At 44.0% G+C, this 18,231-nt stretch overlaps 1 protein-coding gene across 2 annotated transcripts in view; it reads right to left on the bottom strand.

The window, feature by feature from the left end:
• Nucleotides 1-18,231, bottom strand: part of CACHD1 (cache domain containing 1) — a 183,471-nt gene that overhangs the window by 15,718 nt on the left and 149,522 nt on the right. For both annotated transcript variants that reach the window (XM_006272603.4, XM_019489122.2), the window contains exons 13-17: nt 17,916-18,084; nt 15,608-15,750; nt 14,744-14,925; nt 12,862-12,972; nt 4,301-4,423 (exon numbers count right to left, since the gene is read on the bottom strand). In XM_006272603.4, coding sequence (XP_006272665.4) covers nt 4,301-4,423; nt 12,862-12,972; nt 14,744-14,925; nt 15,608-15,750; nt 17,916-18,084 — 728 coding nt within the window. The remainder of the gene's footprint in view (nt 1-4,300; nt 4,424-12,861; nt 12,973-14,743; nt 14,926-15,607; nt 15,751-17,915; nt 18,085-18,231) is intronic.

Below are 18,231 nucleotides of genomic sequence, written 5' to 3'. Positions count from 1 at the left end.
TAATGTAGTAAGCAAAAATAAATAAATAAAAATAAAAAGTAAGCACACAGTGGTTTAGCAAAACACAGAGTGGACAGTAAAACCAAGTTTTTTAAGCTTACTGACCTAAAATATAGGTAAGGAAAGGCTAGGGTATGGACATGTGCACATCTGGAGCCATTTCAAAAGGAGAGTGTTTGAAAAGGGCAGCAGCTGTTACATTCTCACCCTTCCTTACCTGTGGCCAAGCCTGGAAGGATATAAATGTAGTAAAAAAACTGCTCCAGCTTTAACCCTATAATATGAAGCAGTGTTATAGTTGGAGCAGTTTTGCTACATTCATATAGTGGGAGGCTTGGCCCTGGTAACAGTTACAATGTAACAGCTGCTGCCCTTTTGAAATGGGTCCCAATGCAAGTGTGGATGAGCAATTACTTAGGCTGAAGGGCCACTTAAGGAGTTTCGGTGAGCTGTTGCAGGCTGGAAGAGGAGTGGGGATGTTGCTGGCTCAGTGCAGTGGGAGGGGTGGGGGGCTGTAATTGATCCTATCTGGCTCTGAGCCCATCTGCCCTGCATCCACTGCCAGGGGCGCCAGATGAAGTGGGGAGGGTCTCCACAGAGACCAGCCTGGGACCCCCACGAGCAGAGCATGCTTGGCCAGGTGGATGGGATGGGGACACAGGCAGGCAGGAAGTGGCGTCCAGGAACAGGATGGGCCAGGATCACAGGGTGGTGACACCAAGGGGCCGGCGCCCAGGTAAAAGCTATGATTTGCTCCCTGCACGTTCAAGATGGTTCTGTGAGCAGGGATGTGTGGTGAGAGGATCATGGCTCTGCCCAGGGCCCTGGCCCTGCACTGTCACCATCCCATAATCCCAGCAGACCAGCGCCTATTTGCAGGGACAAGCAGGGAGCAGATTACGGTTCTGCCCTGGGCCCTGGCTGCCTGTCATCATGGCCCTACGATCCTGGCCCCAGCCCTGCCCACCTATTCTGTTCCTGGATGCCACTCCCCACTCGTCTGTGGCCCCATCCCATCTGCCTGGCCAAGTGTGTCCTGCCCGTGGGGGTTCCCAGCTCGTCTCCATAGAGACCCTGCCCACTCCATCCAGCACCCCTGGTAATGGGTGCAGGGCGGACTGGCAGTGACAGCTGGGCAGAATGAGTTACCGCTGCAGGGAAGCTGAGTCTGGATACTACGTCGCGCCCACCGTGTGCCCGGCAGAACCAACTGCGCATGCCGTTGCCTTGGTTACTCTCCACAGCAGGTGCAGGTGGGGCTGAGGGACCTGCCGCAGGTTGGACAGAATCTCTTGGTGGGCCAGACTTGGCCCAGGGGCCATATTCTGCCCACCCCAGTCCATACTCAATAGTAGTTACGTGTATATATTGCTGTTGTCCAAGAGACACTACCTCCCCTACTGCTGAGCCTCTAAATTCGTTTTAAATGGGGGGAAAATAACTTCTACTCGATATGAATTCTTAATCAGCTCTTATTCCCTCATCACATCCCCTCCTATTTCCTGATCTTCCGTTAACTTCCTGCCTGACCTCACGGAAATAATGTCACCTCTGTGCCTCAGCCTTCCTATCCATAAAATGGTGAGATGTGAAGCTTAACTTTATGCCTGTAAATTCTTTCAGACCAGCTGCTAAATGGGCAAAGTACCTCAATCTCTCACTCTGTAGTGTCACCTTCCCTTCACGCTCTTTTTCACCCATCCACCATTTCATCCCCTTCTCTTACATTTTACTAAACCCCTCTCCCCATAGCTGAAAGAGATGCTGCTCTTAGGCTTTCAGAAGACTAAGTCCACTTCTTCCTGCACGGCCTGTTCTGTGTCTTCGTTAACCAGCAGTCCCCGTGCTCAATGTGCCTCTCTCTCCTTTTCTGTTACCATAGACACAGACAGCAGCGCTAGGGGGAAGGCAAAGGAGCAGGCATTACAGAGGGCTTAGTCTGTGCAAAGATCAAGAGAATCTGTGGCCACAGAGGGGAAATTGGAAGAGGTTAATGTAGGCCACTTAATGCTCCTGAAGAACTCAGCAGGGGTAGAGCTCAAGTCTCCAGGCTCAGCATGGCTCTGGCTGGGTCCTGCAGCTGTACAGACTTCCCCTGCCTTCTGCCGGGGGCTAAAAGATTCTCATGACTGTTTAGAGTGCCTGTGTCATGTCAATGAAATAAGAACAACACGTATGTAAGATTAAAGAACCTGCACTGGAAAACTGGTGGGGCTGCACCTTTATATTCATGAAAGAACCACAAGAAGTTTCAAGAGATTTTCTTCCTGCCTAACTTCTGGTTTTTGCATTAGACATTCAGGTCTTGCCTGCTCTGGTTCCCCTGGAAAATGCTATAGACAGCTGGAAAACTAGTGGGCTTATGATCAAAAATACCATGGAATTAACTTTGATTGACTGCCAATGCAAAATGAAATGAAATATTCAGGCTGTTTAGGGCATTATTTTGTTTAGTCTGGGTTTGTCAAGTGCCTGACAAACATTGGAAGATGTATTCTTAACAAAATAATAAAAAGAAATTCAAGAGCCTAGCACCCTCATTTAAAGGCAAGGAAAGCATTTGTTCCTGTTCCTACAACAGGCAGTTCCAAAAACACCAGGTTTGACACACCTAATATTTTAAAGGCAAAAATAAAAAGAACAAGCACCCCACTCATTTTATTATTAGAACAAAGACAAAAGAAAGGAGAGGGGGAGAAAGCACACATCCATTTTTCCAAACTTCAAGGTCCTTTTTGAATGTTAAAACCACTTTATCTAGCCCTTGCATCCATAATACAGAGGCTTTTTTGCTGTGAGAATCTTCAGTAAAGGCTGAGAGAACAGTGAAACATTCAGATTTATGTAGGTCAAGTTAAAATTAAGCATCAAGTGTAAGACCAGGCACTTTACAATACCAGTATTAACTTATTTTATATGACAAATGAAACAAAGGAGCATTTAACAGTTATGCCTCCAATCAATTACAGAGATTATACCATTTCACACAAACAAACTTTATTCTTTCATCCTGTCAGTATCACCAGTATCCAAAAATACTCCAGGATAAGAAGAAATAAAGGAAAGAATGGAAGCTGTGTTAATTTAATATGGATTTATGTCCAAGGATACATATGGATTAAGCCTATATAACACAAATAACAATGAATTACTTTCCCTTTTTATATTTTACTGATTTCTCATTCAACAGACTAATATTTTATGTTGGGTACCAAGAGTCCAGAGGAAAATGAATTCAAATTGTAATCCATTAAAGTAAACAAGCTCAATTAAAATCAATACAATAATGTTTAAAGTAGAGGTATATTGGTGCCGTATTGGATCAGCATTGATACAAGGAAAATTAACATTATCAGCTATCAGCTTCTTTGGCCTGTGTAGCCAATAATGTATCGATAAATACAATATGCCTTCTGGCCAGGGCCCCTGGACGCCATTTGCGTGAGCATAGTTGAATGTGGCTAGGAATGCAGCCTGACAGTGTACAGAGCAGTGCCCTGCAGGTAAGTCTGTGGAGAGGAAGGGGTGTGGGGGAGGGAAGTGGCATGAGGGGAGTGCAGTTCAAGGCCCCAACAGTAAGGGAAGGAGTGGGGCAGAGGCAGGGGGTGCTGCCCAGCCAGGGTGGTGAATGGGATGCTGGGGCAAGGAGCCGGATGAAGCTGTAGGCAGCTCATCTGGAGGGTGCAGGGAGGGGGGGTTGCACCTCCTGCTGCTGGAGGGGCTGGGGATGCGGCGTGGCCAGTGCGCAACTCCCAGGGCAAAAGGCAGCAGGGAAGACAGCAGCCTGTATCCACCCTCATCCCACTCAGCTCTGCTCCTAAAAGCATCTCCTGCACTTAAAAATGGTGGCAGCAGTACTTGAACTAAAGTTCATTTGACAAGCTTTAGTTCAAGTACCGCTGCTGCCATTTTTAAGCACCAGAATGCTGATCCCATGGACGATCCACCTGCGCCTCTGTCCCACTCCCCTGATGTCCCATTCACCACCCTGGTAGTGCCCCCAGCCTCAGCTCCAACTCCTGTCCCTGCCGCCCTCCTTTCTTCCCTCACCATGGGGGCCTCGATCTACCCCCCACCCCCCAAACCCCCTCCCCTCCATAGACTTACCTGCAGGGCACTGCTTTGCATGCTCCTGGGCTGTGCTCCTGTAAATCCGTTATCAAATTGGTACCAGCCAATATGCCTGGTGAATAATTGGCTATCGGTGCTGGCCAAGAAAATCTCTATTGACGCACCCCTAGTTTAAAGACATACTATATTAAAGAAAAGACTAAAGCCAATACAGTAACCCAATGCTTACCTTATTTTGTTGCCTCCATCCTGGTTACAAACTGGTAGCAGGTCCATTAGAACCTTATAGAAGTATCTCAGAGTAAAGTCAATGCCCATCACCGCCACAGAATGCCCTGAAGACATCTGTGCGCTACAAAGGAAAAAAGAAGAACCAGTAAACTCTGAGGGCAATGTTAGCAATAACTATATACCCTTTACATTGCTGAGTACAGTAGAGGGGAAGTGAGGCCTGGAATCCAACCCCTTCAACCTATGAACAACACCAATTCAGATCAGTCACCCAGCAACAAAGTACAGCTCATACCGCATGTGGCTTTGTCAAGTCTAGGACATTTGTTTATTTAATCATTTATTTATTAGATTTATTTGCTGCCCTCCCTAACAAAGGCTCAGGTCACCTTACACCAAGAGAGCAAAACATCTTACAAAACAAAGAACAAGCAAAAGAACAAAGCAAAACAGTTAAACTTATAAAAGCAAGTAGACTATTACAACTGAAGCATAAAATAATATCTCATCTTAGCCTTGCTTACTAAACCACCATCCAAACAGAAAGGTCTTACAGCACTTCCAGAAGATGTCCAGGCTCACGCTCACATGTTCCAAAGCACCAAGAATGACCTCCTGCACGTTTTCACTAAGGGGGCTTGGGCAGCGCTACCTGCTGGAGGTTGTTCTCAGCTGAGCGCAGGAATCATAACAGGCCATAAGGGAGAAGGTGGTTCCTTAGTTCTTTGCTGGAAAGCCAAAGGCTTACGCTTTGTGATGAAGTAATTTAGGCATGGAGCCAAAGCCAGTAGTTATTCATTTTCATTAATGTAGAACAATGGGAGTTAGGGTTAAAAACTCTGTAAAACAAGGAACAAAAACTCCCTTGCATCATTCTTCACAGTCCTTAGCCCCTCTTTGGCAGCTACAGGGTGAACCCAGCTGCTTTCAAGAGGATGTAGATTAAAGTACCAGAATCTTTTCAGGTTCTGGGGAACCGGGTGGCCTTCAGCCTTCTTATGAAAATTATTTCTTGGGTTTTTTAACCCTTTAATGAGAAGAAAGGGAATATAAACCCATGTAGAGAATTCATTAAACCTCAGTTAACCACAGAGTGGTCATTTCGTAGTCTGAATAACAATCTCTATATATCTACATCATTTTTTCCTCACCCAAAGCCTTGTCTTTATTACAAATCTAGTTTAAGTCTTCACAGTGTAATCTCTTCTAGTGTAAAGAGAGGTTGCCCTCCTCTGGTCAGGACTGATATTTATTCCTTCAAATGGAAAGGGAATTACAGGGCAGTGGTGTCTTCAGGTGCATTTTTCTACCTTTCACTCTCTCTTTACTCTGTTATGCAATTCTTCAAACCTCTCTTGTGCAAAGGACATTTCACATCTCTGAAAATAATAGCCTAGGCACAAACTCATCAGGGTCTGGTCTACACTGAAAAATTACCCTGCTAGAAGTAGCACAGTATTAAACATGCGGAAGTAAAAGCTGTCAAATTAAACATCCTGTCAGTTGCTCATAGTTACCCTTAAGGTGAGACTTCAGGTTAAACACAACCAGCTGATCTGAAGATAAACATGACAAGTCCTCTCTACATTTGCATATAAAACCATGCTCATTAACACATGGTTGGACACAATGACATTTCCAAATGTAGACAAGTCGCAGTTTGGCACAGTCATGACTATTTAAATTTAGGAAGAAAGCAGGTTCTTCAGGTTTTGAGGAAGGTTGAGAGGAGGAGCAGCAGCAGGAGCAAGAGCTGCTGTGAATTATAATATCCTGTCCGTACAGGGAGGTCTGCTGGTGTCCCTATTTCACTCAGCAGCTCAAGACTACGCATATTGTTACCTTAGCAACTGACACATCAAAGACCTACCAAACGCAATCTTCGGGTGGATGTGCTGAAATCTTTCCACACCAGTGCTAGGAAGGCAAAGAGCTCTTTTTCCTCAACCATTTGTTTTCAATATTCTACCATGCTGTTTCTCCCTGCAACTATTTAATATTCCCAAGAGTCCTTGGGGCAGAGTCACAGTTTTGGGGTTTGGTTAGAAAGTTCAGAGAAAACCAAAACACTGTCTCAGGGACCCGGTGTATTTACAGGGCTCATGTTTTGCCCAAGGAGCACAAGCCAGAGGAGGCTCTAGCCATGTTCCTATTATGCAACTGAGGGGCCTGAAAGTTTCAAACAAAACTATGTCAATGGGACATCACTGATTATTTGAAAGTGCCTAGTTCTGGCACATTATCGGGGTAGCTCAAAGGGACTTTAAATGTCCTGTGTAAAGGCTCTCCAGCTAGGATACAAACCCTCCCAGGCAGGATTTTACCATTATGGACCAGATTTCCATAATGATTAGTGAGTGTAAACAGCCCAACTACTTTCAAGAGCCTGATCAGCCACAATGTGGTTGTCTGTAAGGAACAGGACTAGAGTGGTTTCACCCAGTCCCATTTCCCCATCTCCAACTCTTCCAGCCACTGTCTGCCTTGGCAGAGAAGCCTCTTCAGACCAACGTGAGGATGTAACAAGAGTGAGCAATACCCCGCCTCAAGGCAACCATACCACCAGTATGCTCTCATGCAACAGGGTATGTGGACTCCAGTTTCCCATGGAAAACACACCATGGCTAAGAACAGACAATCTAAAAGCCAGAGGCTGAATTGATTCAACCTTCGCGGGTCAGTCTAACCTGCACAGATTGAACCAATAAGCAAGTGAACAGACATTCACTTTTGAAACCAGAAAGGCAGCCAGACCCCTTCAGTGGCCCATACCAGTAGCTGGGGGGCAATACAGCATGCCTCCCAGCTTTCCGGCCACCACCAAAAGAATCCAAATGCAGCCAAGCAGGACTTATTCTTGATTGGCTGCCCACCACATGCCCCCGCAAACCCTTGCATGCCCCTCCCCCGCCATGCCAAGAGGAGAACAATCCCTCTATCCTGGGGCTGGCTGGGGTCCTCAGCTTCAGAGAGCATTCTCCATTAGCTCTGGTGCAGAGAAGGGATTCCCCACCTTGTTAACAGACTTAATATTAGACTTTAGGGTAGGGGAGAAAAAAAACCCCTGCACCAGACTCCCACCTGGGTGCTGCCCCATGCACATGAGAGGAGGGTGCGGGGGAGAGGGGGAAAGCCCAAAGAGGGAGCTTTACTGCCCATTTCTGCCTGGAGCCAGGAGCAATTCCCCTAGCCATGTCCCCTGATCCTGGCTTACTCAGGGAGGAGGGGGTGGGCCGGGGTCTGCCTGTGGGGGAGGAAGACGGGGCAGGGTGTGGGTCTGCCTGGCAGAGGCAGTGACGGGGGGTGGGAAGCCCTTGGAAGCTTCCCCCCACCTTGAGCAGGGTGTGCGTAGCCAGGTCCCAGCCCAACTGGCTGACTATGAAGAGGGTGGGGGAAGGTTAAAATCCCACCCTGGCCCACACTGACCCCAGCTGGGGTCTGCCTGGTGGGGGAGGGAGGAAGAGGGCAAGGATGGGAAGCCTTTGGAGGCTTTTCCCCCCCTCCTCACTTGAGCAGAGTGGGAGCGTGGCCAAGCCCTGGCCTAACCAGGCCAGCTGAGTATGACAGGAGGGGAATGGAGGGGAGGCTAAACCCCCACCCTGGCCTGCACTGACCTCAGCCAGGGTCTGCCTGCCAGGGGTGAGGAGTGGGGGCAGGAAGCCTTCAGAGGCTTTCCTCTGCTCCCTGTTCAAGCTTCTCCCCCCCCCCCCCCCCCCAGGCTGGGTTTGGTCCGGGCCAGGGTGGGGGTTTAACCTCACCCCCTACTCGCATCATACTCAGCCAGCTTGGGCGCCCCAGGGCCTGGCCATGGCCTCCTCTGCTTGAGTGGAGGGGGGAAAGCCTCTGAGGGCTTCCTGCCCCCTCAGGTAGTCCCCAGCTGGAGTCAGTGCAGGCCAGGGAGGGGGTTACACCTGCCCCTTCCACCATACTCAACTAGCTGGTCCAGGGCCTGGTCACGCCTCTACTCTCTGCTCAAGCAGGGGGCAGGGGAAAGCCTCTGAGGGGTTCCCACCATCCCCTGGTGCCAGGTAGACCCTACTGGGGTCCAGTGCTAGGTTTTCCCCCCCTCCCCACACCCTTCTCTGCCAGTTGGAGCAGTGACATTGCTCTGGCTGGGAGCAGAGGGGCAGGGCAGACACTGCTCTTCTGCAGCAGACAGCACAGCACGGCTGAGGGATGCAAAGCATCCTGCGATGCTGGGACACAGAGTTAACTTGAGTTGGGAGAGGACTTGGGACCGAAGTTCCATACATGGGTTTGATCTAAATCAGTTAAGGCTGATACTACATCCAACCAGGTTTATCTTAAACCCGTTTTGACCATTTTGAAAGCAGTTTACGTGCAATGAACTTGTGTTTTGTTACACGTTTACACTGGTTTCTGATCACAAACTGGTTTATGTGTAACTTCTATATGGGAGAACATGCCCATTTAAATTAATAGCATTTTGATTCCCCCCCCTCTTTTTTTTTTTTTTTTTTTTAATAAAAAGTTTTATCTGTGAAGACGAGTAAAAATGTCAATGCCTAAATCCTGGAGACAATGATGTTAGCACAGCTGGGATGCAAAATGTAGTGGTTTCTTTGCTTGCACTGCAGATGCTGACCACCTGGAAACTTTTTATCCATACAAAAAAGCAGATTCATCAGCTCTACTGAATTATAAAGCCTGTTTGCACAAAATCCACCTGTCTGTATTCAGGTTCTTCTACAGCACATGCACCCGGGCCTGAAGTTTTGAAACAAGGCGAGTACTGTGTCCTGCACAGAATTCCACTGGTGCATAAAGCATACATTTGAGTTTGGGGCCGGGGGTGCAAAAATCTGTGGAAGCATGAGCAAATATCCAAAAACAACTGAGAATTCAACGTGAGCAAAAAAAAAAATGTTATTTGCATTCTCAAAAATGTTAGCCTGGACAATGAAAATCAGCTGGCTGGTTTCACTTTTATAAGTCTCTTGGCAATTGCGCTTCCTGGTAATGTGATCCTATACTATTTGAGGCTCAAACACAGAGAGGACCACTGGAACAAGGGACCAAGCAAACAACTGTTTTAAAATGTAACATTTGTGGCTTGCTAATTTTTTTAAACTCAGAATTTGGGGGCCTAATATATATGATGTTATTCTTTTGATCCAGCAGCATTCAGATGAGCAGTGAGAACAGCATCTATTTAAGTGCTCCTTAAAACAATCCAAATTCTTTTTGCTAGACACAAATAAGAATTTTGATAAATCTCAGTAAGCTGCCAACAGATTTCCATCCTCAGAAAAGACACTACACTCTTCAATGAGTTCCTTTGTGAAAAGCTCCACATAGTTATGCAGTTCAGCCTTATACTCCATTCAAGAAAGGTGGGCAGATGTTTTGTAGTGGAAAATAAGAAGTCTGCATATTTTTGTAGGAGGATTTAGAGCATCCCTTGACTTTGTAGTGCTTAGACACAGCAGTGTCCCTAGCGTCCCAGCTCAGAGCTGGCCTTTTGAACTGTGTTTCAGTTTGCCAGACTGAGGCTAGAAACCACATTCTTAAAGCTGGGAAGTTAGCTGGAGCGTGCACAGCAGGGAGCTGGCCAATGAAAATGTTGGAACAGATTCCTCATACAAACCAAAATGAGCAGCTAATATTTCTGAAATATTACAGTGTCTGTAACAGGAAAATTTAGTAGGTGTTTTACAGGCAGCATGCTGTACAAATGAAAACCAAGCCCTTTAAACACTGTCTGTCCTAATCTGATGGAATCTCTCCATTTGGTTGGATGTCTGCCCTGAAGACAAATTTTTTAAGCCATATGGTCTCTGAATAAAGGATTATTTCAATATTTGAATAGCTTTATTAAGGGAGGGGGAAAAAGAATAAATACCTTATTCTTTTCAGAGGCTCCTGACGGTAACAGAAGTACACATGCAACAATGAATTTCAGCTATAGAAACTATACTAAGAGTAAGTGAAATGCATTCTGAACATTTTCCCTGCATGGGAAGGGCTGCATTAGAAATCACTGAAGATTCATCAAGAAAATAATATGCTACTTCTTCCTACGTTGGGATGGCATCTCCCTAACTATGGGTAGCATTCTTATTTCACAAAAGGTGCTTCTGTTATGGGCTTCCTATCTAGTTGCTATTTCTTCCAATATTAATATAAATTCTTCTGCAAAAAAAGGAGAAACTTAAGTTTTCAATGGCATGGACCAGGGGCTCTCAAATTTCCTCACAGCATGAAAAGCACTTTAGTAAATAGTGTCTTCTGGAGTTAACTTCCCCATTTGCAATTGTGGAGATATTTTTATCCAGTGCTGAGAGGGAAAAGTTAACAGTCACTTACTCAAGAAAAGGAGTTTCTGGAAATTGTCTTACCAGACATTTACCGTTAACACGTCCTTAACATCACTTGATTTGTGTCCACATAGAAACAAATTATTTGGACACCCTTTTTCATGTCATTTTTCTCTTCATCTTTGTTCAGCAGTCTACCCCTCCTGACACCCTTTTTCTTTTCCTATAGTACAGACTTTCTTGTAGAAACAGGTAGAAATGAGAAGCCAGCACCAAGGACTTGGCTTCCTGGAGACCCTAGCAGATGCTCCATAAAATGAAGTTTGGGTATTATAGCAGAGACAAGGGGTGTCCAGATAATGTGTGCAGCATTGCCCACCCACAGAACACTTGAAATAAAATGACAAAGGAAGTTAAGAATGTAAGTTACAATGACCTGGAAAAATAGTGGAATTGAAGCAACTGAAGGAAAAGAAGAATGTTCTTAACCATGGGGCATTTAAAGATCTTCAGTGACACAAGCCATCTAACAGGTACATTACACTGGCACATTTGTATGAAATCTAGTTGCTCTTTTGCCCTTGACCCACAATATAATGCATAAGCTCCATGACAAACTGGCTGTAACATTTACTATGAGCACTAACAAATCTCCTCCCACGTATAAAGCAGAAGAATGTATATAGCCATATCCTGGTATCCAGGTGATGGGTCATTCATGCCGAAATGTCCTTCCCAAACTTACTTGCTTTCTTGAATATGGGCGGACAATTGAACACACTCTAGAACAGGGGTGGGCAATTATTTGGGCCCGTGGGCCACATAGGGAGTTTTGGTGAGCTATCGTGGGCTGGGTCAGCACCCTTCCCCACCCCCAGCTCACCAAAGCTCCCTAAGTGGCCCTCACGCGTGGCTGGGAGGGACATCCACGAACAGGATGGGCAGGTGAGACTGGGATCACAAGGCAGGATCATGGGGTGGTGACAGCGTGGGGCCAGGGCAGAGCTGTGATTTGCTGCCTGCACTAATCTGCGACTAGGGTACGAATTATGGGGGAGCTTGTAGGGGCTGAGCCCTCCTGTAAGATTTGAAAATCATAACTGGGAGGGGGGGGTAGTCTTGATCAGATTGCTCCTTCCAATGCACCAGTTTATTTTTTTTTCTGCAGACCTCCCGCAAGAGTCAAAGTATAATTGAACCCTCCCTGTGACAGGCACCAGTTCTGTGAGAATGGGGACGTGGGGAGCAGATCATAGCTCAGTCCTGGGCCTTGGCCCGATGCTGTCACTGCCCCAAGATCCTGGCCACCCACAACCCCATCCCATCTGTCCGGCTGCACACCCTGCCCATGGAGCTCCCACGATTGCAGGATGGTGACAGTGTGGGGCCAGAACCAAGGTCAGGGCTGGGGCCGGGGCCCTGATCCGCTGCCCACGCACCCCTGCCCCACACTGTCATCATCACCCTTTGATCCTGGGATCTTCATGAAGACTGGCTGCGACCCACGCGGGCAGGGTGGACAGCCAGGCAGATGGGATGGGTCCACAGGCAGATAGGCAGCTGTGTCCGGGGCCAGGTCTGGGATCTTGGGGCAGTGATAGCCTAGGACTGAGGCCCAGGGCAGAACTGCAATCCACTCTCTGCATGCTCCTTCCTGCAGAACCTGCGCCCATCACAGGGCCATGTGGGAGTGGAGCACGGGTCTGCCCTGGCCCGAGCCCCAAAAAAGCAAGCAGAAAAACAGCATACAACAAATGACAGAGAGATTTCCAAGTCCAAATCAAGGGGAAATAAATGTAACTAACACACATTGAATGAATAGAACAAAAAGACAGGTTGATTTACTTTGCATCCTCGTCTAAAGTCTGGTGGCGTAACAAACACTAACAATGGTGATGGAAGCTGCTTGATGAAAAAAAGGCGCTTCCCCCACCATTTCATCCACATTTCGTGTACATCAACACTCCAGTCAATCACCCAGCAACATGTTCACACCCTAGAGCCTTTGTGCAAGTTGCTCTTTTTACTTAGGTCCTGATATGCCCCAAGAAGGCAAATCTATGCCACTTCACATAAGAATGGATTTTTCACATCCAGAGCTTTGATGAAAGAAATATTTCCACTGCTTTTACGCAAGTTCCTTCCAATTGATTGGCAGCTCTGCTGGAGCAAGCACTATGGTTCCTTAAATGCGTGGCCTAGCTTCACAGATTGCAGTAGACTATGACATCTTTAAAAGTCAATTTAGAGTATTTTGTATTGACAGAAGGCTGTGATTTACCTGGAAGAATGAACTGTGTGGCTGATTGTAACAACATAACCAGCTCCTCCAACATCTAAGTAGGGGCCAGTGAAAGTAATAAGGCCTGGATTAGCTACTGCATGCAAGTACCTAGAAGAGACCAAAATAAATGTAATGCATTAGTGACAAAGTGATATCAAATGGGAAAAACTATGGCTCTAATTCTGCAAAGACTTTGATATGGGCTTAACTTTACCCACTGTAAACAGTGCTGTAAAGCAGTTCACAATGACTAAAAGTAAGCAAATGCAGAATCAAAGCCCAGTACAGTCTACTGACCAATACTCCTGTTTCTCAACATGAGCAATCACATTAAGATATTCTGTATAAAATGGTCATATTTTACTGTTAAAACCATTTCAGAGTATTGTAGTCCTATTTTATTTTGAATAGCGATTGACTTAAAACAAGCTGAGTCTCATATTGTTGAACAAAAAGTGCCTACATTCACTGCACAGAAAATTCTAGAGTAAGCACTTCTGCAACCATAACTCCACCTGTGCAAACTTATAAAGTTGTTTGAAAATGGTGAGCAGTATGTACTTGAAGGCTGCTATCAACTTAGTCACCCACACACAAATCCAGATTTCCTCCCTACTGTTGTTGTAAGTAGTGTCTATCAGTACTTTAACTACAAACATTTTCTATCTTTCCAATTAATTTATTTGCACACAATTGTGTAGGCAATTTCACTGGTTTCTGTTTTGCATCTTCTTTTATTACTAGCGTGAGCTTCCCCAACCAAAAGGAGGGAATAGGAGAGGGAAAACAATAGGAAAATGTGAATATAAACCCCATGAAAACTGGCAGGCATATCCAAAGAAGGTGTAAAAAAACTACCCTGAAATCCTTTTTTTTTTGGATCTGAAGATGACAGTCCTGAGTATTAACATCTAGAGAGGAGTGGTGGCAGTGAGGGCTGATCCATGTATGCATACATACACATATATATTTTTTTAAATAAAAGGGGGAAAAGGTTGAATAACATTACTTTGTAATCCAGACTCAAAACACATCTATCCAATTATGAAAAAAGCAAAATTACAGCAAAATTATTCCTAGTATCTGACAGCAAAAATGTAAACAGTTGAACTGGAGAGAGAGGAAAAAGTCTTGAAGGAAGGTGAGAACACAGATCAAAAGCTATGTTAATTATTTTTCAGGGAGATGAGGAGTGGAAGAGCTCCTGAAGTGGCAAAGCCACAAGTGATTTAGAGCCTGAGTGATTTAGCCAGAGGGTAGGAATCCTAAATTTGCTTACATACCCCACTCTCTTACTTGCTTGCTGCAGCACCGCCTGGCTGGCTAATTTAACAAACAAAACACATTCACACCTCTCATGGGTCAGCATTTAATCTGTAATGTATACAAGCATTTTCCTAAATCATATGCTAGTGCATAATAATGACTAGCTGCAATTAAGCCAGCAAATTCCCATTTGGAATTACATCAGGAAATCCATTGTAAACAAATGCCACTGTGTAAAATATTAACAACAAAGAATACTATAAGGGCTGTAATTAATATTTAGAGACAAATAAATTAAACCGTAATGGGTCAAAAGGGTACAACATGGACAGTGGTGTTTATTTGTATATATTTAATATTCATGTGTGCTGAACAGAGAGGTGTAAAACAGAGGCTGTCACCTCAAAAAAAAAGAAGTTGAACTTGTCGCCAATTTAGGTCCGGGTTAAATATACTAAACACTATGTATTTTACTGACCCCATAAGCATATTCTTTATCTTGCCTTAACAAATATGGTCTTTACATGAATCCTATACAAAGTATTTTCTCTTGTGTAATATCATCACCCTCCACGATTTTCCAAACCTTTGATAATGGAACCCTAAAACTCACCATTGTCTCCTAGTGGGATCAAATGCTTTGTCCATGAGAGAACCAGGATAAATTCTGAGCACCCCATTGGGCGTTGCTATGTAACGGCGGACAATGTAACTGTTCAAGCTACTCATTTCCATTTGTGTCATCCATTCATCTGTGACGTGACTGGTAGCCATTACTTCATTTCTGACAGAGAACTGCAAAACAAAGACAAACCTAGCAGGGTTCCTTTAAGGCTTGCCTGAAAAGATAATAAGCTGCTTGCAGGGTTTCCTAAAGACCTATCAGAGATAATCTAAACCCAATTACTTGTTTAAAATCTTCTCACACCAGATGGATCTAGCAAATTCCAAGTAAAGAAAAAGCTTATTATAATGAAATATTGCTGTCATTATCTGCACAGCTTTTAACATTTGCTTTTAACTGCAGGTGAATATAAATACTGCTCCATTTAAAACAAACCCAAGTTTTCTCATTTAAATGCAAAAAAGCACAAAGGTATCCCCCTCCAACTCGGTGTTTATTACAATTCTGATTTTCATATTGTTCATTCTAACAATAGTTTGTAAATGTTATTCCTGAGGAAAGGGGGCCTCTAGTTTCTGAGCCTCTTCCCCTCTGCATTTCTGTACCAGCCTTGAAGTCCCCATCCACCCAGCTGAGAAGGGGATAGGATTACTTTTCAAGCTAGTTAACATGGCTTTTCTAGGCTAGAATCATTCCTATTGTGGCTCTCAGCACCAAAAGAATGAGATGAAAATCTTAACGTCCCACATGCTTAACGCTCCTATGCCCCAAGAGACCAGTCCAAAGGACATATATGAAATTAGACTAGCATGGTAACCAATATAGAGAAAGTAATCCAAATAAATTGCATACTTTAAGTCCAGGATTAGCAATAAGCCGGGTGTTGTCACTGAGGTATGCTGTGTAGTGTTCCACCATCCGTTTCGTCTCAGGTTGGCTCAGATGTTCATAAGGAGAAGAAAAGCTACCAGCAGATAGCATGACTGTAGGACTTTCTAAAATAACAAAATGCTATATGACTAAAGACAAAGCACAATGTTCAATGCACAGTAAATTTTAAAGCATCTTGGAACACTATCTGATCTGAAATCCTGGCTCAGTCTATGGACAATGCCAGATGTTTAGAAGGAAACAATACCTGACAGAGGTATACTGACAGTGTTACAATACTACAGTTATTTTCTTCCTATTCCCAGCTGATGATCCATTCATGACCTAAAGCATGAGGATTATCATCCCAGTATGAGAGTACTTTTGAGCACAGATCATTGTTCCACATTCTTCATTGAAACGCTTCTTAAGAAGTACAAATGCCACAAAAAGGCAGGTGAAAAGTGTCTAAGTCCTACTCAAAGTCTCAATACCCTCTGAAATTTTTTTAGGGTATAAAAACTAGGCCACAATTCCACAGGACGAGGCACCAAGCACTATACTACTCCTAACATGCAAACTAGCTCATTCAGAGCTAGCTTAGGTATCCCTGACACAACACTGCTCTGTGCCCAAAAAGTAGACATACTTTTTGTTGTCCCCTACCCCAGGGAAGAACGAGAGTTGGGAGGAAAAACTAGGAGTTTAACGGTTTGGTGTTAGATGGGACAATACAGAAGCATAGGAAAATGCTATGTTCTTTAAGATCATTAGTACAGGGAGAGATACAAAAACAGAAGTCTGACAAAACTGATGGAAGGAGTCTGCTGACAGCTGTGGTTGGGGGTTGATCACAAGCAATTAGAATACTCTGGCAGGTGTTTTTCCAGTGAACAAAACCTGGGATATTAAAGATGAACAGAAAAGTAGATCGTGCAAGGCCCGTAAAGCTGATTACCGTGTCTTTTCTTGTACACTTTATAAGGAAAAAGAGATTATGGCAATTTATTTTGTTTTTTCTCTGCGTACAATGGTCCCCCATAAGGAAGAAATTCCCAGTACCTTTCTGAGCAATGAAAAAGTTCTCTCCTTCCCCAAATCACTGCATAGCTAGCAGCCATATCTACCTCAATTATTACTTAAATTTCTGTAGTATTTTCATTTACCAGAGTAGTCTGAGCCACTTATATTTTTGTTTTCATGGAGTTTTTCTTTTGCCTCCGTCTTAATTGTTTCTGCTATATGCTAATAAGAGATAACTGAAACTGGATGCTACATTGAAGATGAGGACTTTTTTTTTAATTAATGACAATAACAGTTTCCATCTCATCTTACTCTTCCACAACATGACCCAAGATCTTATTTGCTGTTTCCTGCGGCATTCAATGAACAGGTGTCGTTGCTGAATTGTCCTCCGTGAAACCTACCCATTTTGTCATGTAGGATTAAAATTAATTCACAATTCTGTTTCGCATTAGTATAAAATGTAGAGAAGGATCAATTTGAAAGACAAAAATGTCCTTCTTAAAAAGATTCTAAATTGTTCTCGCTCTTTCTACATATTAAAACTTTTTATTATAATCCGATTCTGAGGCCAACTTCTCTTTCTATAACATCTGCTCAACTACTGACAGCAGGGTTGATTAAAATAATTTTAAACCACAGAAAAGAGACACATATCCTTTTTGGGGGCAACATGCCACTGAACTCAGAATTTTATTTAGGTTCAAAAGGTCTGGAAACTCTCACATGAAAAAGAATTTAAAGATTATTAAAATTCTGATTTCCATCAGTTTTAGCTTCTGACTGCTTCGCATGGAATGATGCTATTAAATATTTATGGCTGTGAAAAATCTGCATAAATCCAATGTCAACAGGATATAGCATGACTGGCAAGAACTTTGTTGTTTTCATGTTCTCACTAATGATTTGCTCGAAAGCAACAGAATGAAAATAAATTTTAAATTAGATTTGACATTTTTAGTTCCTACTTGCCCTCTATTCTGAAAACTAAACTGCATAACTTTCTCTAGCATATACATACTAACATGAGCACGCCAAATAAAATTAATGGGAGTACTTATGAAAATACCCCCCAATGTAAGGGTTCCAGTTTAGAGAAGCATGTAAAGGTACAAAAAAGTAACGTCAGGTAAGAGACTTCCCTCAAAACAAGTCGTTCACAAGAAACAAAAACATTTTAATAGGATTTTAGTGGAAAATGTTTGCATTTCTTCCTCAGCTATATGAAAATATATGTAATCTGAATATGAACAGCGGGATTTCTTACCTAATGTTGCCAGCTGCTTGAAGTGCAGACAGGCATTGGGCTGGCCCAGCAGATCCAGGCGATGATACAGCAGCTTGCTACTAGGGACAGTGTTGAGATTCTTGAGCTGCTTAACTGGTATTTCTGGCTGAATCACCACTACACACAGAATGAAGGATGTGTCCTGAACCTCAAAAATGAGAATAAGACAACAAAGTTAGACTAAGAACTAATCTTGATTTATTTCTTATTCCCTACAAATTTTCTCTTTCTTCTTCAATTTTCTCTCGTTTCCCCTACTCTGGAACCTGGCACCCCACTAATCCATACTCTCAAG

Source organism: Alligator mississippiensis, chromosome 5 (assembly GCF_030867095.1).
Source record: "Alligator mississippiensis isolate rAllMis1 chromosome 5, rAllMis1, whole genome shotgun sequence".
Taxonomy (NCBI): domain Eukaryota; kingdom Metazoa; phylum Chordata; order Crocodylia; family Alligatoridae; genus Alligator; species Alligator mississippiensis.
The sequence above is the reverse complement of the archived record's forward strand: the minus strand, read 5'-3'. Positions and strand labels throughout refer to the sequence as shown.